Source organism: Mytilus trossulus, chromosome 4 (genome assembly GCF_036588685.1).
Source record: "Mytilus trossulus isolate FHL-02 chromosome 4, PNRI_Mtr1.1.1.hap1, whole genome shotgun sequence".
Lineage (NCBI taxonomy): Eukaryota > Metazoa > Mollusca > Bivalvia > Mytilida > Mytilidae > Mytilus > Mytilus trossulus.
Window position 1 is genome coordinate 68,909,463 of NC_086376.1, and position 27,792 is coordinate 68,937,254.

A 27,792-nucleotide genomic window follows, 5' to 3' on the forward strand; every position below is an offset into this window, starting at 1 on the left:
ACTTCAGCGTTCAAAAGGAGTTTTGTGGGTCGTTCGAAAACAAGTTCGTTCACCGGACAGCAGCTTATTATTTATATGAGTCTCAGATTCAAATAAATAATAAGCAAATTCCTACTCTTATAGAACACAAATATTTTAATTTTACTTTGCATTCCGAACTTTTTTAACAGCATATTGAGATTAAAGCTCTCTAAATATGTGTTTATTATATGAGTTATGGGAAAATATGTTGAACATGTTTAAACTTGAAATTAAAGTTTACGGTCTTAAAAATCGAAACACACAATTGATATGTGATTTTCTCGCACAAAAGAATGGACACCTTTATAAGAAATCTAATCATTCCATGTATGTAATCTTTTCTACCATCGTTAAAAATAAATCTTCTTAAGGGTAAACGTTGATAATAAGACAAATGTATATGCATGCATAATCGACATAGAAAATGAATGTAGGATTACAACTACCATGCATTAAAATAAAATTTATTTATCACTAATTGTAACTATACTGCTATGTACAAATTAGTATAATAGTCTCAGGTCATCGATAAAATTCAATAATAATTATTTTGTTAACATTATTAAAAAAAACGAGTCTGTACTGTCGCCATTGTGCTATGATGATCGTACACTGACGTTGGTCAATATATTTTGACAATATATACGGACAGACGGATTCAGTTTAGTTCATAGTGGGCGTATTTCGAACAAATTTTACATACCGCCGAGCGTAGCGAGTCGAACAATATTTTGATTATTTTTTGCTTTACAAAATCGTTAAATACAGGACTCAATATAGTTTTGGCAACCGAAGGTGGGGTCAGGGCGTGCAACCTATACGTCATCTAGATTGGCCACTTATCTTTTAAAGTGTGTACCGAATTAAAATATTGTAAGAAATGAGAAAACAGGGACACCCGGGAAATCGGATAATGTGATTTGGATTATGTTTATTATAATAAATGCCGAATATCAAGTTCTTTTTATCGATTTCTATACATTTTTCTCAAATATATATAAAAGTTATATAGGAAAATGATAAGGCAGACAAATATACAAATAAATCGACTTGGCCGATATCCTAATAAAACTTATTGACCTTTAATAACGATTTTTTTTTTCATTTCTTTGCGTTTTTACACGCCCGTCCCAATTTTGACAGGACGTATTATTGTATACACCCGTCTGTCCGTCCGTTCCTCCATCTATCAGTCATTCGGTTCGTCCGTCCGTCCGTCCGTCTAGCTATCCGTCTATCTTTAATGTCCAGCGTAAACATGTCGCACCGTAACTTGAGAACAGCTTATCTAGTTTTCACGAAACTTAACAAAGTTTTTTCTTGAAATGGTCAAACGATTTGTAAACCTTTTAGTGAAAATCAAATTAAATCTTTTTGAGTTACAGAACTTTGTAAGTAAAACAGGAGTGTTTTTTTTTTTAACATGTCGCGCCATATCTCAAAATGATTTCTCATTATTGCATCAAACTTTACACACTTCTTAGTAATATAAATCTTAACTTCTGCATACTTTAAGGTGATGTTTAAATATTGTTTTTAAGCGTTAATTAGGTTTTCTTTGTAAAAAAAAAAGGGGGTCATATACTGCGATGTATCTCAAAACCTATATAAAAAAAATATCATAATGTTAATGTTAAAAAAACAATTAGATATCAGTGTTAGCTATTAAGTATTTATATTCCATTTAAAATTAGTGTGAAGATCAGTGAAATAACGGATACGACTTTCATTAGGAAAATGTGTAGTACTATAATTACCTATGTAAATAAATGTAAACACGCCAAGTTTACTTTATAATACATATATATTTAAATTCTCTCGAAAGACAATGTTCAGATCCGTCTTAACGTTGCTTTTCATAAATTGTTGGTTTTAAAAAAATATAAAAAAACGGGTGATATATATAGACGAAACCGGGTGTTGTGTAGTAAACAACAATGACGAAACCGGTGTATTTTTATATGACATGACCCATTTCTTTCGTTCCATACACATAAATACAAGTATTGAGATGCTCATAATGACTAGTTTTGCAATCTCTGTGTCAGTATCTATCTTCCCGTACCTTTCTTTCCGTACAAAGTGAACAATTTAAAGAGAAATTAAACAATTTCGAGGCAAGGTTCACTCAATTCGTCATTTTGACATGCATTTTGACTTATTTCTCCGTTAATATAGAACGGTTGTAGAAAATATTGCATCTCACAATAGAAAATAGTTGTATATGTATATATATTCTTCGATATCATTAAACTAGAGGCTCTAAAGAGCCTGTGTCGCTCACCTTGGTCTATGTGCATATTAAACAAAGGACACAAATGGATTCATGACAAAATTGTATTTTGGTGATGGTGATGTGTTTGAAGTTCTTACTTTACTGAACGATTTTGCTTCTTACAATTATATCTATCATGAACTTTGCCCATTAGTAACAGAGAACTATATTTGGTAAAAATTTACATAAATTTCCAAATTAATGAAAATTGTTAAAAATTGACTATAAAGGGCAATAACTCCTTAAGGGGTCAATTGACCATTTAGGTCATTTTGACTTATTTGTAGATCTTACTTTGCTGAACATCTGAAAATTTCAGGGCAGATAGTTCTTGACCTGATAAACATTTTTATCCCATGTCAGATTTCCTCAAAATGCTTTGGTTTTTGAGTTATAAGCCAAAAACTGCATTTTACCCCTTTGTTCTATTTTTAGCCGTGGCGGCCATCTTGGTTGGTTGACCAGGTCACGCCACACATTTTTTTAAACTAGATACCCCAAAGATGATTGTGGCCAAGTTTGGATTAATTTGGCCAAGTAGTTTCAGAGGAGAAGATTTTTGTAAAAGTTAACGACGACGGACTACGACGACGGACGACGGACGACAAGTGATGAGAAAAGCTCACTTGGCCCTTCGGGCCAGGTGAGCTAAAAAATAAGAAAATAAGGAGAAACCTATCTTTCTTCTGTCTATTGATGTTCCGTCATTGTGCCGGATGTTAGATACCATCGAGTCCGATCAAATTCTGCCGGTGTGGTTTAGACACAGTGTTAGTGGTCTAGATAGGCACAGGCATGTTTGTTAAAGCATTCAAGTAGCTTAACCCAACATTTTATGTCCAACAAATCAGGCTGCACAACATGTGCTTTTCGATATATATCCAGTTAATCTTTTTCTTTTTAGTTTGATTATGTTGATAATTTCCATCAATTTTTACCAATGTACTAGTAGTTAAATATGGCAAGCCGTTCTCGTCAAAACTATGTTTAAACCATTTTTCGAAAAATTAACACTCTGAGAATTACAACAAAGCACACTGAGATTTAAAAACTTCAAAACGCACACTGAGAATTGAAATTTACACACTGAGAATTGAAAATTACACACTGAGAATTAAAAATTACACACTGAGATTACAAAAATGAAAAACGCACACTGAGAATTCAAAATTACACACTGAGATTTCAAAAATACACACTGAGATTAATATGCAAATTACTAATGAATATTCATGAGATGAATGATTCAACAGATCAATATCTTGATCTCAAGAACTCTTGTCATTATAATGAAATGCGATTCCTTCAACCAACATTCGTAATAAATTTCAAGACTTAACATCGCTCATATTCATAAGTTTGTTGCCTATAATTCAGATCATTACTACCAGTGTATCGGGATGATTTTTTTAAACTTAAAACCGTGGGTCCCTTTTCAAAAGTCTTCCAACTGTTTCCCTGGTTTTGCTAGTTAATCTTTTATATTTTTGTTACGTTGATATGCTATAATAGACACTTGGGTAAAAATTTCACTGCATTCTTATGCAGATTGTTCCAATGTTTTCTTATAATTTTAATAAAGTTTTTCACCATTTGGTTATATTTTGTAATAAGAGTATTAAGGAGGCTCGCGGGTATAAGATTTTCAGAAAAAAATTAAACATTTAATTTTCTTTACAAATTTTATAAATTACCTTAAGTAGCTGTTACCTAACCATATGGCACAAAAATCATTCCAAAAAATCAATTCGTGTTAGCCCCAGCTGACTTAAAATGTAGACATCGTTGAAAAAGCTCGAAATTATCTCCCTTTGGTGCAAAAATGCCCTTTTTTGGAATAAAAATTGAAATATCTTTTTTTACTCATCGGTGACCTATATTTTTTATTATTGTTTTCAAATAAGCTATACATAAACTAAATAATTGTAAAATTTAAGCGATTTCTGTAATTAGGTTCTTTTTTTATTTCGATATTACCTCTTTTTCTCCTATTAGTTCAACAGAAAAAGAGTACCTTTTCAAAAATGTATGTTTCTTTCGATGGCAGATTGTGAGCGTAAATGATCGGTGACCCCTCTTTTTTATTTTATTTTTCTATAAGTATAAGATAATGTTCATTTGTAGAAAAAATTAGGGAAATCTTATATTAAATAAAAAAAATGATTTAGACCCGCGAGCCCCCTCAAGTGGGTATTTTTCTTGTTGTTGTATTTCTAAAGTTTTTTTATTAATAATTTGGAACCAAATCGAAGGACTAACGAGTTCTGTCCCCTTGTTGTTTTAAGCTTGTAATAGATTCAGATCAAGTATGCTCAGAGTGTAATTTTAAATTCTCAGTGTGTAATTTCAAATTCTCAGTGTGTGTTTTCAGTTTATTTGTTCTCAGTGTGTCTTTTTGAAATCTCAGTGTGTAATTTCGATTTCTCAGTGTGTTATTTTAGGTTTTTAAATCTCAGTGTGTATTTTTTTCGAAAAAAGGGTTTAAACATAGTTTTGACGAGAACGGCTTGCCATAGTTAAAATTGAAATGAATGCCATGTTCTGATGATAACTCAATTACATCATTCCTTTAAAATACCATATAATAAAGGCAAGGTAGATCACTACTTCCAATACGTATAGAACATTTACAATATGAACATGTGGCATCAGGAAACTAAGTAAACCAGATTTATAAAGAAAGAATGAAATCCGATCTGTGAGTCATTCCTGTCAAAACTGACATGTACACTTTTCAATGCCTGCAGTAAATGAAACTTGTGGCACAAAATCCATTAATACTTGTATTATAGAGTTTAAACTTCTTCTCTGAAGACCACATATGCTGACTTGATGTACAACACTGATAAATGAGGTCAAGGCCATCCAATGTCATATCATACAATATATCTGGTCATGCATAGATAAGAAACTGACTGAACATTTAATGTTGGCACAAGGAGCATGAAAATGGACAATGATTGTTTCAGAGCATATTGAAGTAAACTATATATTATTTAACCTAGGAGAAAGCCAGATCAAATAATTATGAAAAGATTTCACATTGTTGTTGCCAGAAAATTACACTAAGACCTCATCTCCAAAACTTAATCACAAGTAGCAAATTGCGCTTTAATAGTCAGATCAAATAATGGTCATATGGACCTCACTGAATCTAAAGAAACCTACTAACCTAGCATTCAAATTAATAAAGCAGTATATCTTTCCCATTCATTTATTGTATATGGGTAAATTGACATCAACATACAGGACTCATAAAATTTCATCATACATACCATAAAAGTTTACTGATTAAGAAAAAAGTACCAGACAATGAGAAGTGATAAGATAAGAAATAAAATGATATATGATTGATAATGTGATAATTGATGAATATATATACAACAGGTTCAGAAAAACAATGAAAAATATTATGATATGGACACCTTCTATATTACTTTTAGGTTGCTATTGTGAGTACAATTACAATTTTAAGTAATAAATCTGATCTTAAGGCACTAAAGTGATATTTTTTTTAATATGACAATCATATGGTAATTGAATTTAATTTGTTTATTCCATTTCATGATTATTACGAGTTTCATGCAAAAAATATATATATTCCATATTCAATGAATAATAAAATAAAAAATTTTGATTTAAAAAAAATTAACCAATGACAACATCACAAAATCAAACTCAATTCATTTATATAAATAATGATGAAGATTTAAACTGACAAAACCAGACATATATAAGGTGTCACATAAATTGTGTTGTTTTAAGTGATGTTTAATCCAAATAAAATCAACAATCTCAACTATTTTAATTCAATGCTAAGTGGAGAGTTTTTTCACAAAAAAAAATCATGACTAAATTCAATGCAATTTATAGTTGTTTGTCTTCCTACGTCTTTGTGAAAATAGCTACAATGTTAGATAATAACCAACAATTATTGACTTGTATGCCATTTACATCAATCTTAATAACACTTGTTAAAAAATCACAAGATTATTGTTGTTTATATTTCATTTTAGAGCAAAATGAAAACCATCACTGAAATAAAACAGATTCATTTTACAATTATTCCTTTTAATGCATTATGTGAGAAAATATATTCCTTTAATCCAATTGCACAAAATCAAAGTTCAAGGCACAATCTGTTTCTTTCTCAGTCACATATCTTTATGAAACAGAAAGAATTACTGCAAGCTCACATTACAATTATAAAAAACATTAGTTAATAACAAATACGATGAAAAATGGTAAAAAAAAGTGTTGATGTTAAAACATGACAAAAAAATAAAATTTTAATATAGAAAAAAATCTGAGATAATAAAAACCATGTTTTTGTCAAATAAAATAAGTTAAAATTTTACATTATAATTATAAGTGTCGAAAAAATTCTTCACATTAAACACTAGAGGTAATAAATACTTTAAAACAATGATTACAAAATAATATAGAACAAATTTACAACATTATACCTGGTTATTTTTTCTGTCCGTGAGTTTTATATAGTACAGTACCTTAACAACATGGTGTATGTTAACTCTTCTTTATGTGCATATTCATAATATTTTACAGAAAAAGCTGCCTTTAACAAGATAAAAATAAAATTACACAATTCTGTCATCTTTCTTTTTAGTGAGCTTGGCTCAAACTTATGACTTCAAAAAAGCTACAATTTTTGGTTAACAAAATATCAATATATAAAATACTTTTAGTTTTAATATGACAGCAAAAGATATAATGATCATAAATATTAATTTTCCCAAAAAACTGTTCTCTTGATGGCACACTTTATTTTAAATAAGTTTTTGTGAACACATTGTGGTCTTATTTGCACTTTCCTAAAGCCATTTACTATAAATACAGTATCTACAATTTGTACATATATATATTTACAATTAATATCATTTTCTAGCTCTTGTCACTCGTTTCACAGGTGTTTTCTGTTTTGGTGAGACAGTTTTTACCTTTTTCACTGCTTTCTTGGGCGGAGATGATTTAGAAACTTTCTCAGGAGTTTTTGCTTTAGGATTCCCTCTTGTTCCTCTCTTTGTAGATTTTACTGGTGATGGACTAGCTGTTTTCACCACTTTTGGTTTCTTGCCTTTGCTTGGTTGCTGAACTGTTTCCACATCTACTTTGCTGACTTTTGTAGGACTAGGCATTTTTGCTGGTGAAGCTGCCTTCCGTTTTCCACTGGTCTTGGTCACTTTTTTTACTGGAGTTTTAGGTTTAACTGGAGAAGCAGCTCTCCCACGCCTTTTGTTAGGCTTAGCTTCTACTGCTGCTTCTTGTACAACTTCCTCTACAACAGGTACAGTTTTGACAGGACTCGCTTTCCTTCCTCTTTTTGCTTTTTTTACTGGACTAGCTTTCTTCGGTGATTTAAGTTTAGCAACTGGTGTCAAAACAACTGCTGGTGACTGATCTGACAAAACTGCCCTTCCCCGCCTTGATTTAACTCCTTTTACAGGGGTTTTAGTCTGAGGTGAGGCTGCCTTTGCCACTTTTCCTCTTGATCTCTTTGCTGGAGATTTTTTGGGAGTTTTAACTTTTGTTGCCTCAACAACTACATTCTCCTCTTTATCTGCCTTTTTAGTTGTTTCTTTCTTTGCTCCTCTTGTTGCACGTTTGACCGGTGATTTTTTAGGGGTTGCTATTTTCTTGGGTGTTGATTTTGAAGCTTTTCCCTTTGCTGCTGGCGACTTTTTAGGAGTTGGGTTTGCAGCTTTCTGTTCTTCAGCAGGAACAACAGTATTTACAGCTTTTTTGGGAGATTTTACAGGCTTACCACGTGTTGCTCGTTTTGCTGGTGAAACAGTTGAAGTTTCCACTTTATTGACTTTTCCTCTAGTATTTTTCTTTGCAGTAGATTTTGCAGGTGTTGCTGGCTTTTTTAGAGATGATTTTCCTGCTCCTCTCCCTCTACTACGTTTTGCTGCTGGTGATTTTGTGGGTGTTTTGACTTTCTCAGGTGAAGTTGTTTGTTCAGGCTTTTTACTTGGAGGTTCAGCATCACCAGATGAGATAGATAGTTTCCGTTTCCCACCTCGGACAGGTTTTTTAGCTGGAATTGCAACAGTTTTCTGTATTTTTGCAGCTTTACCTCTCGTTGCCTTCTTAGGTGTAGCTGCCTTCACTGGTGATTTCAATGATTTTTTCTCCTCAACTTCAGTAGATATTTTAGGAGTTTTAGCAGGTGTTGCAACTTTGCCTCTTCTTGTGGTTCTCTTTGCTACAGGAGATTTCTTAATTACTTCCACTCTTGGACTGCTGCTTTTAGGTACAGATTTCTTCTTCAGAGCTTTAGGTGATGTCTTCAATTTAGGCACTGCTTTTCTACCTCTAGGTCTTGGTACATCAGGTGTTGAAACTTTAATAAACAAAAAAAACATACAATGAAAATAATGTCAGAAGTATTTTCATACCAAAACAACAACAACAAAAACAATACATTTTGAACTTGGAATAAGACTACATGTTAAAATCAGTTAAAGCCCAGACACTTAATAAGTTAATAGTTGTAACACTGATATCAGAAAATTACCATCACAGCAGTGTCAATACTAATGTTAGTCAACATATTTTAGATATTATTTGTCTTCAATAACTGTTTCCATAGTTTACTTTTATAATATATTTTTTGTCTCTCTTGCCCCCTATACCCATATCTTTCTGATGAATTGCTGACATAGAGGTATCTCCCCTGTGTGCTATGTTGAAAGAATAATGGAAATTTTAATTTAAATGGCAGTACTAACGTGTAAATGATTCAAAGCTCAAAGTGAACTTAACATAACAGAATGTTTGGGGAAAAAGAATTTCCAAGGAAAGGGGGTATACAATTCTAGCACTATACTCAACTACCATTCATGCTCTACTCGGACCTTATCACAAACTTAGATTTTAGGATCTGGTAAATGTGCTATAGCATATTTGTGGTACCTTGTCATTTATATATATATTATACAATAGCTAAGTAGTAATATAAACTTGCTTTTGTGATGGTTGCAATCAATCGAGATCTAAACACTTACCAGCTATTTCTACCTCTTCTGTTACTGTAACTACTTCCTCTGTAACAATTAATGTAACAGCGGATACTACTTTCGATTTGACTCTGAAATGAAACAAAAACCAGTATAATTACATAATTTTTATAAATAATGGTCCGAGTACACAGTTATTTCGTAGTGCATTTCTTTTAGACAATAAATGTAAATAAAAAAAATCCCACCTGCGCTTTCTCAATAACATTTTTACAGTATGTTGTACTACTTTTGGGACAAATTATATCAAAATTATAGAAAACTTCATCAGCTCTAACTCAAAATATGGACAATTTTGTGTTAAGGGGGTCTTGAAATCTTTTGACAGCTTCCGAAGTGCTAATTTTTTACCTTTTTCAGCTGGACCTAATCACTACTTTACCTAAATATTTATGACCCAAATTTTTTTACAGTGTCATGTCACCCCCCAACTTGCTATATGAGGCATAAAACATGGAGAATTAAATTTGGAAGGGGTATAACAAAAATTGGCAAGTAACACACTGTCCACATTAAGGACTATATTTGTGGACAACGAAAATCAAAGGACGATAACTGTGTACTCGGACCTAATAGGATAGAAAAAGTTGACCAATCTTTATAAAACTTGGTATGACATAAGCTTAATATATTATAAGACTGCTTACAAAGTTTCATAACAATAGGATATATATTATAGACACTATGATTAATTCTATATTCAACCTTACGTGTTAAATTTGGACGTTAAAATTGAGAAATTTCAACTATCAACATTTGGGGCTTTTAAAATTAAAATATTGCAAAAAAATACCTTTAAAATGCCTTAATATATAATACATCATGTATTTAAAGCAATAGAGTACTCATTTGATATATCAGACTTAGCATAATTTTTCAAAAGTCAAATTTATATGAGCCTGTGCCTAAAAATGGAGGTTTTCCAATGAAGGGGAGCCTTACATGAAGATGTAATATTTTCCAGCAATTTTAAATTTGTGAAGCTTTTTGATTATAAATAATCCTTACATATGTACTTATTGTACTTTAAGTGGAAAGAAAACTTACAAATAACATATCATATTAGTTTAAAAGGGTCTTAGGCCAAGTATGACTAAAAATAATTTAGGGTCAATTTAGGCCGTAGCACATATTTACATTTAAAAATGCATATTGAAGCTATAAGAAATAAAAACAAATGTCTTTTCTATCATTTCTATACTCAGGTGACATGATACAATAAATCTGATCACAAAAAGCCTCTTACATTCAACTTCTTGAGCAGACAGTATGGTCTGATACAAAGATTTTTCACTTTTTAGTGAAAAACTTGCATGCAATTTTAGTCTCAACAGGCTTATAGTTGAACCACATGGTATCTTACAGGGGTAAAGAAAGATATTATGTGAAATGAAACAGGTACAAAAGACATTGTTAAATGCTTTTTATACAAATTTAGTGAGGTCTTTATTATGGACTTCAACTTTTATGTGCCATGCTCCTCACATTTAACTTGATCCAAACAGGGTGTCAAATGAGGGTCATTTATACAACACACTTTGCTCATATTGTCTGAGATAATCTTCTTTTCTGTAGATTCAGAGTTCACAAATGAGTAAAAGAACTGGATTAAAGCATAGAAACACAAATATTGACACATGAAAACATGTCAGATAGAAAGTCAAAATGCCACTTATGCATCAAAATTGAAAAAGCTATGAAATGCTTATTTTGACCATATAATGCCAAAATTGGTCAGTTTTGCAGAAATTCTGTCAAATAAAAGTTTAAATCCCTTAGTTTTATGCTATTTGACAAATTGACACCATCAAATCATTCAGGGAAGTTGCCAAAGTACAGATTCTATATTTCCTGATTTCACCTCTTAGGTCCGAGTACACAGTTATTTCGTAGTGCATTTCTTTTAGACAATAAATGTAAATAAAAAAAATCCCACCTGCGCTTTCTCAATAACATTTTTACAGTATGTTGTACTACTTTTGGGACAAATTATATCAAAATTATAGAAAACTTCATCAGCTCTAACTCAAAATATGGACAATTTTGTGTTAAGGGGGTCTTGAAATCTTTTGACAGCTTCCGAAGTGCTAATTTTTGACCTTTTTCAGCTGGACCTAATCACTACTTTACCTAAATATTTATGACCCAAATTTTTTTACAGTGTCATGTCACCCCCAACTTGCTATATGAGGCATAAAACATGGAGAATTAAATTTGGAAGGGGTATAACAAAAATTGGCAAGTAACACACTGTCAACATTAAGGACTATATTTGTGGACAACGAAAATCAAAGGACGATAACTGTGTACTCGGACCTAATGCTGTTCAACATTTCTAGCTATATTCTAAATTTTGCACATATTTCTAATAAAGGCACAACCTACTAGGGCTTGCTTTTCAATATATATTTAATCACCTTTTGTAAGTTTCAATAATTTTAAAAACATATCAAAACAAATGCACTTCCAAATCTGTTATTGGGAAATGCATACATTATCTAACTTTCTCTAAATCTAATGTATTCTGACCTGTTAATTATTTTTATTTAAATCTTGTGGTTTCTTTGATATCAGGTCTACATAGGTTTAAATTTGATTAGGAATCATTGATGTCAAATTTTCTTGCTATTCAATGAATTTCATATTGTGACGTCATAAAAAAAAATACATGTCTGATGACGTCACATGGGAAGCACATATTCCCTTTGCAGATCATTGGAAAGAATTAAATGATGCTTTTCTGCATTGCATCTTAAAATAGTTACAGAAACAGATTCCACCATAAACTTGTCAATAGAATACAATGTTTCTCCAATCCAACAGTTAAATTCTAAATATTTACAACGCTGAGCAAGCTGCCTGTTTGAAAATTCAGTCTGGAGTGGATAAAAATTGTATCACACTCAATGTAGTGGTAGAATATTTATAGCAAGCATAAAAGGTAATGTCATGTCCATCTGTTTCTGTTTTTTTAATTTTTCGACACAAGAAGACAAAATCAATTGAAGTCTCAAGTCAAGTCATTTTTTTATCAGTCAAATAACAGACATCTATATAATGCTGTCTTGCTAAGTTATGTAAATAGCGTACCTTGAGGCCTTGGCAGCAGTTTTAACAGGTGATTTTTTGACTGCTCCTCTTCTTGTTTTCTTAGATGAAACCTCTGTTGCTTTTTCTGTAACCTTTGGGGATGCTGCAGCCTTCTTGGGAGATTTGACTGGAGTCTTTTTAACTACACCTCTTTTTGTTCTTTTAGCTGGTCTCTCCAATACTGTTTCTGCAACATCTGGGGATGCAGGGGCAAGTCTTTTTCTGCCACGTCTGAAAAATGATAATTGTTCATCACAACTAAACCGAGTTTGCTTAATTCAGAAAAAAAACAGGTAACATGAACCTGCAACTTTTGGGTACTACGCTACTGACATCTTTCTTAAGATCATAAATTATAAGTTAAGTGTAGACTGAACATGCATTTTAAGGATGTGAATATGATTTCCCAAAGTATTAAGTGGAAGCTTTGTAGCATCATTAGGCCAGGATTTTTTAATTTGTTGGTTTACGGATCCGCCGACCCGATTCTGCCGATTTCCAGAATAAAAATAAAATCGACTTTTCAGGCTTTTTTATTCTCGCCGACCCTAACAAATGCATTATCCCTGAAAAATAATTAAAATATCCTTTTTTTATGAAATGAAATGCATTAATCATTGTTAATCACTAACAGAGGTGATGACACTTTCTCTTGTGAAAAATTAAACTTCCAGTTTGCGTTTCTAAAAATAGACAAATCAATTGTTAGTGACCTTGAAATGTCGTTTTCCCTAATAATTTTGCAGAACGAAACCTGTGTTTAAACCAATTACACAATAAGTTTGTTTCCCTTATTTGTCACCAGTCCGTTTCATGGACACTGCATATTCCTGGTTTTGGCAAAGTCTGGATACATTCATCTGGACAATTTGCAATTTGTAGTTCCCCTGTACCCGTGAAATCCACAAAAATGAGTATCCAATGAATATTAATGAATCCAAAATGAGTATCAAATGAATATTAATGAATCCACAGTACACTGAAAATCTTTAATACTACTAACCTGGCAACAGGAGACTTGGTAACTGTTGGTGACTTCTTAGCTGTAGACTTTTCTAGTGTGCTTTTTGACACTTTGAGTTTTGGAGTAGCTGATTTAGGTGTCTAAAAAAAAAATGCATTTAAATTAAATTATTTACCTCACTCAATAATTTTTTCGAAATTTTTGATCTGTCAAGCTACAAAATTGCCAATCTACAAAAACAAAATTACCTTACAAATATAATAATTTAAACTTGCTACATGGCATATATGTTAATACGGTTTCAAACTTGTAGATTATGCTTCCACATGCACCAAAGAATATTTGTAACTGGTTGGCTGACAAGAACTAATCCAGAGTTCAAGAAAATGGTCTGTCCTGATCGCCAAAATGAGGCTCGGACCAGTACTTTGAAACCTAGTGCCGGTCCTGATGACCGATGTAAAAACGGCCATTGTAGTTCCCTCTTTATCGGTAATTAGTTGTACTGCAACTAAATCAAATACGCGTTTACATCGGTCTTCAGATGTACCTGCTGGTTATTTCTGGTACTGGATTCCTGTTATAGACAAACTGAAACCTATGGAAAACTTAGTGCCGATCTACAAGTGGCCTGCTAAATTTGTTCTTTGCAAACAATCAGCGATTGAAATCTTAGATGGAGATAACAAATACTGAGAAAATGATTCAGTTGATGAAATTGATAGTGAAGAACAATCAGAAGAACAGAACGTGTCCTTCATTATTAATGTGTCGGTGGCTGTGAAAAATAAAACTAAAAATAATAATAAAGATATTTTTGGATAAAATGTTATTATTTTATAATAGGATCAAATTGACAGATTTTGTAGGACTGGCAAAAATTTTGTAGGACTGACAAATAATTTTGCTTTGTCGGTCCAATGACGGGTCAAACGAAGTTTTCACGAACTTTGCTAATCTTTCCATTTCCTTAGTGTACTACATACCTTAAACATTTCCTTTACTCCTGATGGACTAACTGGTGATCTTATCTGTTTTGGTGTAGCATACAACTGTTTTATTCCAACTAACTTAGGTGTAGGGACAGACTTTCTCTTTGTTGAAGACATTGGTGATACCAACATTTCACCAGGACCAATGGGTGTTTCTGGCAGATCAGAATAGAGTGAGTATGGTGTTCCTGTTCTCTCAGGAGAACTTGCTGGACTTGGTGTCCTAAAGATGTCAGCTATACCTGATAGTCGTGATGTTGCTTTTGGTTTTGCCTGCAATACAATGTTTATTTGTCAACATTTAATAATTTACTTCTACTTAACACAATTTGTCAACATCATTTGATTATTTTTAAATCTTGTACTGAATAAAGAAGATTAAACTGGAAGGCTTGAGCTAATCTTAAATATATTCTATTAAAATAGTTGCATCTAATTCTTATTGAAGTTTGAGGTGGTTTATATGTATATCATTTAAGATTTAGAAATTTTCATTATTCTGTTGAGTGTTTCGAGCGCATAATTGTGTCAAAATAGAATAAATGATCAACCAATTGTTACCCCTCTCATCAACCATAAATATCACCTGCTCAAACAGAAGGGGTATAAACATGTATAAATGAGTACTTAGATACACATACCTTTCTAACTCCAAGGCTTTTCCTTCCCTTTCTTGGTAACAGAGCAGGAGTGGATGTTAATTTTTTATGTATAACTATAGTAACTGGTGAGTCAGCATGTCCAGTGGTTGGTGCTTTAGATGCAGCTTTTGTTCTTGGGGTCTTTGGGGGCATCTTCTACAAAATATGGTTGATATCACTTTCAAATCTTAACTATGGTTGGGAGTCATATGTTTATACATAGTGGAAATGTAAGGAAATTCTAATTTGTCTCTATAGGTGGTTATCCATTTTTACCGTGCTTTCCATTGGTACCATGTATGTTTTATTGGAAAAGCCCTAAATACCAGTATTGGTACTTTTTGAGTAATAAATTAACTAGCTCCAGTTCAACATGTGACTGGAAAACGTCAGACTTCTGTCCTATGTTGATTTCAAACATTTCATTATGAAAATTTTGTTCCACCAGACAGTTTTACTATAAAAGTATTTTGCTCACACTTAGGAAAACTCTTTTTATTAAACACTAGGGTGCAGCTGACCAAGATTGATCATATGAACCCATATTGTTTTAAACAAGACAGGTATACAAAATTATTGTTCTTCCAATGGTAAAAGTAATGACCTCACACACTCATATGAACCCATATTGTTTTAAACAAGACAGGTATACAAAATTATTGTTCTTCCAATGGTAAAAGTAATGACCTCACACAGCATCATGTGGTTTTTTTTATTATTCTAAAAAAAAATCATTATAAAATACAGGATTTTGTAATAAATGCCAATGAGACGACTGTCAACCAGAGTTCAAATGAAGTGAATGTAAGCAATTAAAGGCAACTGTAATGATCCTCAACAATGAAGGAAAAATAGTCTAAATTGGCTATAAAGTGTTGAGACATAAAACTAGAGGCTCTAAAGAGCCTGTGTCGCTCACCTTGGTCTATGTGCATATTAAACAAAGGACACAAATGGATTCATGACAAAATTGTATTTTGGTGATGGTGATGTGTTTGAAGTTCTTACTTTACTGAACGATTTTGCTTCTTACAATTATATCTATCATGAACTTTGCCCATTAGTAACAGAGAACTATATTTGGTAAAAATTTACATAAATTTACCAAATTAATGAAAATTGTTAAAAATTGACTATAAAGGGCAATAACTCCTTAAGGGGTCAATTGACCATTTAGGTCATGTTGACTTATTTGTAGATCTTACTTTGCTGAACATTATTGCTGTTTACAGTTTATCGCTATCTATAATAGTATTCAAGATAACCAAAAACGGCAAAATTTCTTTAAAAATTACCAATTGGAGGGCAGCAACCCAACAACCAGTTGTCCAATTCATCTGAAAAATTCAGGGCAGATAGATATTGACTTGATTAACAATTTAACTTCTTGTCAGATTTGCTCTAGATGCTTTGGTTTCATAGTTATAAGCAAAAAACTGCATTTTACCCCTATGTTCTATTTTTAGCCGTGGCGGCCATCTTGGTTGAATGGCCAGGTCATCAGACACATTTTTCAAACTAGATACCCCAAAGATGATTGTGGCCTAGTAGTTTCAGTGGAGATTTTGTAAAAGATTACTTAGATTTATGAAAAATGGTTAAAGATTGACTATAAAGGGCAATAACTCCTAAAGGGGTCAACTGACCATTTTGGTCATGTTGACTTATTTGTAGATCTTACTTTGCTGAACATTATTGCTGTTTACAATTTATCTCTATCTATAATAATATTCAAGATAATAACCAAAAACAGCAAAATTTCCTCAAAATTACCAATTCAGGGGCAGCAACCCAACAACCGATTGACCGATTCATCTCAAAATTTCAGGGCAGATAGTTCTTGACCTGATAAACATTTTTACCCCCCATGTCAGATTTCCTCAAAATGCTTTGGTTTTTGAGTTATAAGCCAAAAACTGCATTTTACCCCTTTGTTCAATTTTTAGCCGTGGCGGCCATCTTGGTTGGTTGACCAGGTCACGCCACACATTTTTTAAACTAGATACCCCAAAGATGATTGTGGCCAAGTTTGGATTAATTTGGCCAAGTAGTTTCAGAGGAGAAGATTTTTGTAAAAGATTACTTTAATTAACGAAAAATGGTTAAAAATTGACTATAAAGGGCAATAACTCCTAAACAGGTCAACTGACCATTTTGGTCATGTTGACTTATTTGTAGATCTTACTTTGCTGAACATTATTGCTGTTTACAGTTTATCTCTATCTATAATAATATTCAAGATAATAACCAAAAACAGCAAAATTTCTTCAAAATTACCAATTCAGGGGCAGCAACCCAACAACCGATTGACCGATTCATCTGAAAATTTCAGGGCAGATAGATCTTGACCTGATAAACATTTCTACCCCATGTCAGATTTGCTCTAAATGCTTTGGTTTTTGAGTTTTAAGCCAAAAACTGCATTTTACCCCTATGTTCTATTTTTAGCTGTGGTGGCCATCTTGGTTGGTTGACCGGGTCACGCCACACATTTTTTAAACTAGATACCCCAATGATGATTGTGGCCAAGTTTGGTTTGATTTGGCCCAGTAGTTTCAGAGGAGAAGATTTTTGTAAAAGTTAACGACGACGGACGACGACGACGACGGACGACGACGGACGACGGACGCCAAGTGATGAGAAAAGCTCACTTGGCCCTTCGGGCCAGGTGAGCTAAAAACTATATAACAATTAAATGAGAACTACAGGTTCTGGAATTCACGATAAAAATTTGAGTCCACAAGCCCAAAGCTTAGTTTTTGAAAATTTTAGTTGACTTCTGTTTGCCTGTAGATAAGAGTTTTACGAGCATGTGAAAGCAATTTCACAAAAACAGTCTGTGCCAAACTGTTTTACTATTTATCTGATTGAAAAGTAATTTGACATCAATAAGCCCTCTAAGTTATAAAATACCTTCTTTATACTCTTTGGTGTTTTGGCTCTCTTCTGCACAACTGGAAGAGGTTTCTTTGTTGATCGTCTTCTAGCTACCCCTTTGTCTGCAATGCCTTTCTTGACAATATCAGACCAAAGATTAGTTGGAAGTTTAGGTGTTTTCTGCTTTCCATGTATTGCCCTCATAGCCACAGCATTTCTAAGTGATGATGGTGGGGACTTCTTGAGAGATTTAGGAGTTTTCTTTAATGATTTTGGACTAAGTTTGCGTGGAGTTGAAACTCTCTTAGCTGGTGTAGCTTTTTTTGCTGATTTTGGTGAGGGATTTATCTTTCCTTGAATTGATTTTCTTGTTGATGACTTCGGTGTGACCTTCTTGACTGCTTGAACCTCTGCTTCAGGTGTTTTCATAATTGCTGATAACCCTGTAAAGCTAACCTCATCCAATTTGTTTTTGGGAGTTTTCATTAGTCTTTTCACTCCAGTCAGGTTCAGAGCACCAGTGCTTGCACGTCTACGCTGTCCACTCGAGTTCTTTCCTGCTTTAGGAGTACTTGTTGCCACCTTTGGGGTTTTCATTAACTCTTCAATACCAGTATAACTGATATCTGCATTTAATGTTTCTTCAGATAAAGATGTTGACAGGCGTTTATTTGTTTTTGGGCCTGTAGCAGGTGAATTTTTCTGTGATTTTGGAGATCGAGGAGTCTTTCCTTTTGCAGGTGATGTTCTTGGAGATTTGGTTGTCACAGGAGTGGATTTTGGAGACTTTGCAGGTGACTTTCTGGTTGGTGTTTTAGGAGATTTTCTTGCAGGAGTTGATTTTGCACTCTTTACTGGAGATTCCTTACTTGGACTTTCTTCAGTGATTGTAGATTCTTTTCTAAAATTAGCCAAAGACTTTCTTTTTAATAATGACTTTGGTGATAAAACACTAAATGGTTCAGACAATCTCCTTGGTGTTGTACCTTTTCTTACTGGGGTTATCGGTGGCAGTTTTTTATCGAACATTTCTGGACTTAATGATGGACCAAATGAAATTCTTTTCTTTTTCGCATCCGAGCCAATACTTTGAGTAGATTTCCTTTTACTTCCACTTTTTACTTTTGGAGAAGCTGCAACAAAAAAACATTTATAAATTACAAATAGTGTCAATGTCAAACATTATCATATTCAATGTCCTGTATATAAGCCTCACATTACATCCAAAATTCAGCTTTTTCCTCTAGAGAAAATTCCCAATGACTAAAAAATGAAGCTCTTTCCTCACTCCAAAAAGTTCCTTTCAGGTTGAAAATGGCCGACAATAAAAATATATGGGAAAATACTGCAAAAATCGGGAGAAAAATAAATTTTCCAATTAAAGAAAAACTATGCACACCCTTCTCTCCCAAAAAAACAACAGTAGTGGTAGTTTACTAAAAGACAATATCACTGGCATTGTTAATGAGTTTGAAGATTTTGGTTGAGAGCAAATGAAGAATGTGTTGAAATGGCAAAGTCGGCAACTTTGTAAAACTTATCAACCCCACATTTTCTAAAATCTACATTACATTCCTTACCAACAGAAAAGGCTTTTCTTGCATGAGTAATAAAGTTAATATTTCTCATCATTTTTAATACTGTGTCCTCAGAAGGTTTATACTTCCTGTTTGTAGTTTACATAAATGTAAATACCTGAAGGGCTTTCTGTAATCAATGGCTGTGATCTTCTCCTCAATTCAGACAACTCTGTCCTAAGGTCTTCTGTTGCTGGATGATAAGGACTGCCTGCAGGCATAGTCTATTATAAACAAAATGATTATTATAATCCAAGTCTTGTATGAATAATAAACAAACATTTACATGCAATTCAATAAAAACTTTTTTTTCTAGGGGGCTCAAAATTTCCTTGTTTTTCTTTAATGAAAATGTGATTTGTTTAGTCAATATCACATGAAAGAAGGTGTTTTGAAACTTTTAACTAAACTTTTTAGTACCTTTGAGAATGAATGGAAATATAGCCCTGAATAATGTGTTATGATCTGGCAAAAAAACCCTTGCAGGTTAAAATAGGGAAAAAATGCATTTTTTTTTTTAAATTTAATAACAAGTTTTACCTTTCTTCTGTTGTTGGATTGTGGGGTCTTCTTGGCTGAAACATAGAATGATAAAAAAATGCATAAATTGTTATGAACAATGGTCGGTAGACAGTTAACCATACATAATAATTTAAGTTATTTTCCTTTTCTATATTTTCTGTATTTGACTTTTCATTGCATAATTATTATATTGATGAATAAAATCTAAACTTACTTATCATAATTCTGGGTTATTAATTGGCTGATTTACATAGAATTAACAATACATTGTATCATCATTAAAACTTGCACAACATAAACCCTTTGAGAGATACAATGTTATGCAAGTCCAAGTGCCTTATTTAATACCTGTTGACTTTTCTACTGGTGACAATGATCTCGACCTAGGTGTTGTTTTCATCACTGGACTTTTGGTAGCTGGTGAGGTTGACCTTACAGGTGACTTGGCTGGTGATTTTGTAACAGGAGTCTTTGCAGTTGGTGAAACTGAACTTGAAGGTGATGCTGATCTTACAGGCGACTTTGTTGGAGTCTTGATAGCTGGTGAAACAGATCTTACAGGAGACTTTGCTGGTGTTTTTGCAGCAGGAGTCTTAGCAGCTGGTGATACAGATCTTGCAGGAGACTTGGCTGGTGTTTTTGCAGCAGGAGTCTTAGCAGCTGGTGATACAGATCTTGCAGGAGACTTGGCTGGTGTTTTTGTAGCAGGAGTCTTAGCAGCTGGTGATACTGATCTTACAGGAGATTTGGCTGGTGTTTTTGCAGCAGGAGTCTTAGCAGCTGGTGATACAGATCTTGCAGGAGACTTGGCTGGTGTTTTTGCAGCAGGAGTCTTAGCAGCTGGTGATACAGATCTTGCAGGAGACTTGGCTGGTGTTTTTGTAGCAGGAGTCTTAGCAGCTGGTGATACAGATCTTGCAGGAGACTTGGCTGGTGTTTTTGCAGCAGGAGTCTTAGCAGTTGGTGATACTGATCTTACAGGAGACTTGGCTGGTGTATTTGCAGCAGGAGTATTAGCAGCTGGTGATACTGATCTTACAGGAGATTTGGCTGGTGTTTTTGCAGCAGGAGTCTTAGCAGTTGGTGATACTGATCTTACAGGAGACTTGGCTGGTGTTTTTGCAGCAGGAGTCTTAGCAGTTGGTGATACTGATCGTACAGGAGACTTGGCTGGTGTTTTTGCAGCAGGAGTCTTAGCAGCTGGTGATACTGATCTTACAGGAGACTTGGCTGGTGTTTTTGCAGCAGGAGTCTTAGCAGCTGGTGAAACTGATCTTACAGGAGACTTGGCTGGTGTTTTTGCAGCAGGAGTCTTAACAGCTGGTGATACTGCTCTTGCAGGTGACTTTGCCAGTGTTTTTGACCTAGGAGTTTTAGTAGCTGGTGAAACTGGTCTTGCAGGAGACTTGCCTGGTGTTTTAGAAACAGGTGTCTTGACAGCTGGTGAAACTGATCTGCCAGATGACCTGGCTGGTGTTTTTGATGCAGGTGTCTTGGCAGCTGGTGAAACTGATCTGCCAGGTGACCTGGCTGGTGTATTTGATGCAGGTGTCTTGGCAGCTGGTGAAACTGATCTACCAGGTGACTTAGCTGGTGTTTTTGATGTAGGTGTCTTGGCAACTGGTGATATTGATCTACCAGGTGACTTTGCTGGCGTTTTTGCAGCAGGTGAAACTGATCTGCCAGGAGACTTGGCTGGTGTTTTTGAAACAGGTGTCTTGGAAGCTGGTGATACTGCTCTTGCAGGTGACTTTGCCGGAGTTTTTGACCTAGGAGTTTTAGCTGCTGGTGTTACGGATCTTGCGGGTGACTTTGCTGGAGTTTTAGCTGCTGGTGATGCTGATCTTACAGGAGACTTTGCTGGTGTTTTTGACCTAGGAGTTTTAGCTGCTGGTGTTACTGACCTTGCAGGAGACTTTGCCGGTGTTTTTGACCTAGGAGTTTTAGCTGCTGGTGTCACTGATCTTGCAGGTGACTTTGCTGGTGTTTTTGATCTTGGAGTTTTAGCTAGAGTAACCACATCTGGTGAAGGAGGTTTAGCAGATGATTTAGCAGGGGTTTGTTTTTTTGGAGTTTTTGTCTCAGATTTTGCAGGAGTCTTAGTAGCAGCATTTTCTAGTACAGATTTTGCTGGTGATTTAGCAGGAGTTTTGGTCTTTGGACTTTTTCCTGGTGTTTTACTTGTCTTTGTATCAGATGAAGATTTCCTAGCAGGAGACTTTGCTGGAGTATTAACTCTATCATCAGCTCTTGATACATGAACTTTCTTGGCACTGCCTCTAACTGGAGATGGTGACTGTACTCTTGGTTTCTTGCTTTTAGTACTGCTGTCTACTCCTTCGGACGGTGGTGGAGGTTTGGATTTAGGTGTTAGTATTTTCATTGTATTCTTCATGCTTGCTGGAGTAGAATTATGTCTTGGAGAATTTGATTTTGACATTTTAGCTGGCTGGGGAGTAAGCGCACGACCAGCTGGGGTTTTCTTAATTGATGATCCTCCTATACTTTTTCTGTTACTGGGTGATAATGGCTTCAAAGCTAACGTCTCATTCATATCAACAGTCTGAAAATACAAAAACATTTTTTGTACTCTGTACTCCATTTTACTTTACATATTAAATGGATGTAGGTTATATATCTACATAAATAAATAAACCACCTTTCAGGTTGTAAAAAAAAAAAATCCTTTTGAATTAGGGGAAAAGTGCATTTTCCAATATATGACAAATACTTCCAAAATTATATAAATAATGGCATTATAAATATAATTGAAAATTGAATGTTGTAATATGTGTAAGTATGTTTCCTAGTTTTTAACATTATCAAAGTGCATGAACAAAATCTTGCCAGCATCAAGTGAAAAGCGATTTAAATTTTAGTTTAACAATAATTTTTGACAATGTATGCAATAGCAATGATGTCTGATTATGTATGCAATGTCTAGGATGTTTTAATATGTATAATACATATTCAAACATCCTAGATATTGTTAATACTATTTGACTATGTTTTCAAGGTTGATAATGTCGACTACATGTATGTATGCAATGTCCATGATGTTTGACTGCATGCAATGCCTTTGGTGTTTGACTAAGTATATATGCGACATCTCATTAGCACTTATTCCACATCTACTTATATCGTCTAATAGAATAAAAATCTCAAATCATTTCTTTTTGATGCAATTCTGTTCATCAAATATTTGGCCTTTTTCATTAGTTTTCTCCAACCTATTTACATTTGGTATAAACCCAACTGAAGAGCTTGTCAATAATTATAACTGCCTACCAATCATTAACCCTTTCCTCCATTGAATTTTTTTTATGCATACTTGATTCGCATAGGATTTTTTTTGATAAAATGCTAAACTTATGCTTTAAAGTATTAAGGAATTGTGAAAAACAACTATTTCATCAAATAAATTTAAGTTGGATATTCCTATGATATTCCTTTTCATATTGGATACAAACTTGATTAAGTCAACTGCAGACACTTTGTAGTCAAAGTGTTTCAACTGAGGTACTACACAGGCGTCAAAAGGCGTCATTATGGAGTAAGGGGGGTGGCGTCAAAAGGCGTCATTATGGAGGAAAGGGTTAAGGCAACAGTGTTTTAAGAAGATTAGTATTAAAACTTACCTTAGGTGTACCCATTCCTTTATTTGGTGATCCTTTCACCGGAGTAATAACTGAATTTTTCAAAGGGCTTCTGACTGGGGACTTCCCTGTCATATTAGGAATTTCAAAGCGAAAAGACCTGTCTATAATTGTAAACACATCTCCATGATGAAGTTTTAATGTAGTGTCAATATATTTTGAGTTGACTGTAATAGGATTGACTGTGCTCAGGTTTGTCAAATAAACCTACAAAAAAAACAAAGCATGATTAGGACAACTTATGATTTTATAATTCAAATTGGAGAATAAAATTGATTATAATTTATTGGGGAAATAAATATTTCATCAAATATGATTTATAAGTCTCACAACTCAAGAATGAAACACCAGAAAATTTCCAAAATCAAAAGTGGATCGTCATGCACATTCACACATCCTAACATCAATTTAAAATTTGTAGAAATTTGACCAATTGCATTAGGCAAAATAAAAATGTGTGATTCCAGTTACATTCAGAAAAAAATTAAGTCAGTAGGTTGTAATTTAAAAAGTAAATTATCCATTCCAAAAAATCCAGAAGAAAAAAATGTATGCAATTCCTGTATTATACAGATCCTTTTCTGCACCAGAAGTAGGTTATTTCTATGTTTTGTGGTAAACAAAGGTCAAAAATTATCACAAGATCTTCAGAACAAAAATTATCACAAGATCTTCAGAACAAAAATTAATTCCCAAGTTGACAACAATCAATTTTCTGTGATTTTAAATTAATTTATTTTTCTCCCTGGATTAGTGTTGGTATATTTACCTCTCCGTTATCTGCTACACTAACTCGGCAGTGCTCTCTAGACACATTTGGAAGCTGAATTCTTATGTCACAGTCATTGCTCCTACAAAAAATATATAACTATCTTAGTAAAATTGAGACTTGCTAAATTTATTTTTTTCAGCTCTGAACAATTGTATCCATGTTAAATACAAAAAATGCACATTTAAATAATTGAGCATCCATTCAATTGGAATCAATGTAAAACTATCCCCACTTTCAAACTTAAGAAGCAGAACTTATCTATATTTATTTTTTCAATATTAACCTCTTTAAATGTTGAATGGTATTTGATGTATAAAATCAGTATTGCTATGAGGTTAAAAGGAGCAGTATGAAGCATTTGAAATGTCATAAAATGTTGTATTGACCATAGTAATTGCTATTTTTTATCTAAAGTTATCCCTTTCCTCCATAATGACGCCTTTTGAAGCCTGTGTAGTACCTCATTTGAAAGGAGTTGACTATGAAATGTCTGCATTATACTCACTAAAATTTGTATCCAATATGAAAAGTCATACATAAGAATATCCAACTTAAATTTATCTGATGAAATAATATTTGTTTTCCCAAATGCACTAATACTTTAAAACATATTTTCAGCATTTTATTGAAAAATCCTATGCAAATCAAGTACGCAAAAAAAAATTGACTGAGGAAATGGTTAACTTGAGCAACAGCCTTGTAACATACATTCATGTAAAACATCAAAATTCCTTATAAATTATAGCTATTACTTAGATACATTATTTATGTACATGTATGAACTAAAGATAATTAATATACATGTATTCAATATTGATGTTGATGTAATTCAAATGTGCATATTTTATTTCTAAATTTTGGTAATAAAGATATATGTTTAAGCACCAATGAGACAACTTTCCTTTTTATGAATATTTGGGCATATATACAAATGTATATTATAATAGACCAAAAGCAAAGGAAACTAAATACTAACTAATTGCTACAGATTTTTGAAATTCAACCAAAGATAAATTGAGATACTTTCTGAATGAACATGGCACAAAACACAGAAACTTTGAGTAAGCTGTTCTTATTATGCAACACTGAGTATCTATATTCTTAGATAATATGCAAACATGTATGCCTTGGAATATCCCTTGATACATAAAACTCGTTTTTTTTTTTGAGAAATGATCATTATGATTACCTTCCAAACAAGCAGTTACTGGTGGTTAAAGGGAACTGGGCTCCATCAGCACCACTTCTTTTGATTACTACAATCTTACCATATAACATTCTGAAAAGAAACCAGACTATATTATAATATATAACAATGTTCCTGGGCCATGTCTCTACAGATGATTAACCCTTGAGATTACATGAATCAATAAGGGTAAGAGTGATGCTACCCAAATCTGTACTTGATAGAGTAATCGAGTTGAGAAGTGAAAAGCTTTTTGGGGTAAAACGCATATGAAACCTCTGATGATGGAAAACTCTTGTACCCTATCATGTTGTTCAATAACATTTGGAACACCTAATGAAGGGAACCAGTTAAGAGTTGTCGCCCAAACATTACTTATGTCAATAAAGAATAAAAATATGACGACACACAACAATCAAATTCATCAGTTCTGTTGATAGACTTTAAATTAAATTAAAATTTATGGCACTTTAAACAGGTTGAGCACAACCCACCAAATGGGGAACTGTTACTCAAATGAGTAACAATCCCTCATTTGAGTAATCATTTGGTAGTAGCTGAGTCTTTTTTCGTAAAATGGCACATATTCATGAAAAATGCAGCATATTTTCTGAAAGATGATTATCCCTATCTTGATTTACTGAGAAGATACAAGAAAAATCAGAAAATTTGACTATTTTCAAGGCTTTTAACTTTTTCAAAATCCATAATAAAAATATAGCTCTTTGGAAGAAGTTGTTCCATTTTCTATAAAGTAGTGCCATTTTAACTAAAAAGACCCATTTTTAGCACTATGAAATGATTACTCAAATGAGGGGTTGTTACTCATTTGGGGAATAGTTCCCCATTTGGTGGGTTGTGCCCAACCTGTTAAAGAGAGTTAAATTAATGTTTGCAGAAACTAAGTCATGCTCAAAGACTTAAAGGAAATTAATGAATTTGGCTTGGGATATCCCTTGAAAAATAGAAAATATATACAATTCTCTTTATTGTTATATCAGCTAACGCTGGTGCTATGAAAAGTAAACTTGGAATTGATATATAGTTTAAAAGCAAATGCAAGTTATCCAAGTAAAGTTATGTTCTAATAATACATAATAACATGAAATTAATTGAAATCAATATAAAACGAATAAAAAAACAGATTTTTTTTTTTTTTAAAGGGGGGAGGTAAAAAAAAACTGTCCTGTCCCAGAGTACATGTGAATACCTAGCTTTTATGGTCCTGTTGATGATTTTGATATTTGCAGACCATAAATGGACAATACACCTTATCGCTATTTGTCCGGTATTACTGGACATCACACAAGTTCCCGTAAAATTTTGACGCCATACAAGAAAATATCTGACGCCACAATGGAAAAGAGATTGTTGTATGACGTCAACAGTTCAAGCAGGACAGATTCCCAGGTCAAGCGGGAATAGCGATAAGGTGTATAGAGCTACATTGTAGGATTTCAAAGCTTGCCCGTATGATTTTGTTGTTAATTGCTTTATATTACAAAATATTTTTCACAGCTTGCCTGTATGATTTTGATATGTTACTTGCTTTAAATTATATAAATATTTTAACAGCAGTACTGTACATATGTACAAAAACATTTGAAGACAAAGCTTTGATCACATTATGTGTAGACAATTCTTCATCTTTTAACTCCTTGTTTGTACAACCACTGACGCCTTTGCCTTGGCTTCAAAATATTTTATTTTTTTTAAATTATGTGTTTTTAAAAGAGGCCATGTAGAGTACACAAGTTGCATATATATGTAACTATAAAAAAATATTTCTATAGTTAGTTTTTTTTTGCATTACGTGTAAACCAATTTGCATAATGTTTTTTTTAATAATTGCCTCTGAAAACTCTTTCAAAATAAATAAACAAAGCCGTTACGTTTGTGGAATAAAAACCGTATCTGCATTTGTAAGTATTTACAATTTCTACGAAAAACAACTTAGCTTACCTCACGTAAATTTGTTCTAAAGCAACCACATAAAATTCGGGGGAATTGTTTTAAAATTACATTAAGGACCTCTTCTGTATACTGCCGCGCGAAATGAAATCCTGAAGTAGTGGTCACATATCCATCCACTGGAAATATAGTTCTCAAACTATAATCAAACATCGATAAATTTATTGCATAACGAACTTTCAAAATTCATCCAGTGATTAGAAAATAA

At 33.3% G+C, this 27,792-nt stretch overlaps 1 protein-coding gene across 2 annotated transcripts; it reads right to left on the bottom strand.

Annotated features, from left to right (window-relative positions):
* Window positions 1-5,494: 5,494 nt before the first annotated feature.
* LOC134715828 (mucin-2-like) lies at window positions 5,495-27,786 on the bottom strand. Of its 2 annotated transcripts, XM_063578317.1 has the most exons (15): window positions 27,576-27,786; window positions 25,617-25,706; window positions 24,425-24,506; window positions 23,638-23,862; window positions 21,874-22,562; window positions 20,348-21,768; window positions 20,018-20,052; window positions 19,596-19,701; window positions 17,937-19,033; window positions 15,024-15,179; window positions 14,377-14,655; window positions 13,430-13,530; window positions 12,427-12,657; window positions 9,325-9,407; window positions 5,495-8,660 (listed from the first exon to the last, which is right to left on the bottom strand). In XM_063578317.1, exons 2-15 carry the CDS (start codon window positions 25,703-25,705, stop codon window positions 7,192-7,194), a joined length of 6,063 nt encoding a protein of 2,020 aa, XP_063434387.1. In that variant the 5' UTR covers window position 25,706; window positions 27,576-27,786; the 3' UTR covers window positions 5,495-7,191. The 2 variants fall into 2 exon arrangements, with proteins under 2 accessions (XP_063434387.1, XP_063434384.1); XM_063578314.1 differs by having other exon boundaries at window positions 20,348-22,562.
* Between the last annotated feature and the right edge of the window lie 6 nt (window positions 27,787-27,792).

Bases quoted from the DNA above. Each gene is read 5' to 3' on its own strand.
- LOC134715828 (XM_063578314.1), bottom strand. From the start codon at position 25,705: ATGTTATATGGTAAGATTGTAGTAATCAAAAGAAGTGGTGCTGATGGA. The intron at 19,702-20,017 runs GTAAAACTTGTT...TGTTTATAATAG, and splicing joins AATCCAACAACAGAAGAAAG to ACTATGCCTGCAGGCAGTCC. The intron at 19,034-19,595 runs GTATTTACATTT...TTTTTGTTGCAG, and splicing joins GATTACAGAAAGCCCTTCAG to CTTCTCCAAAAGTAAAAAGT.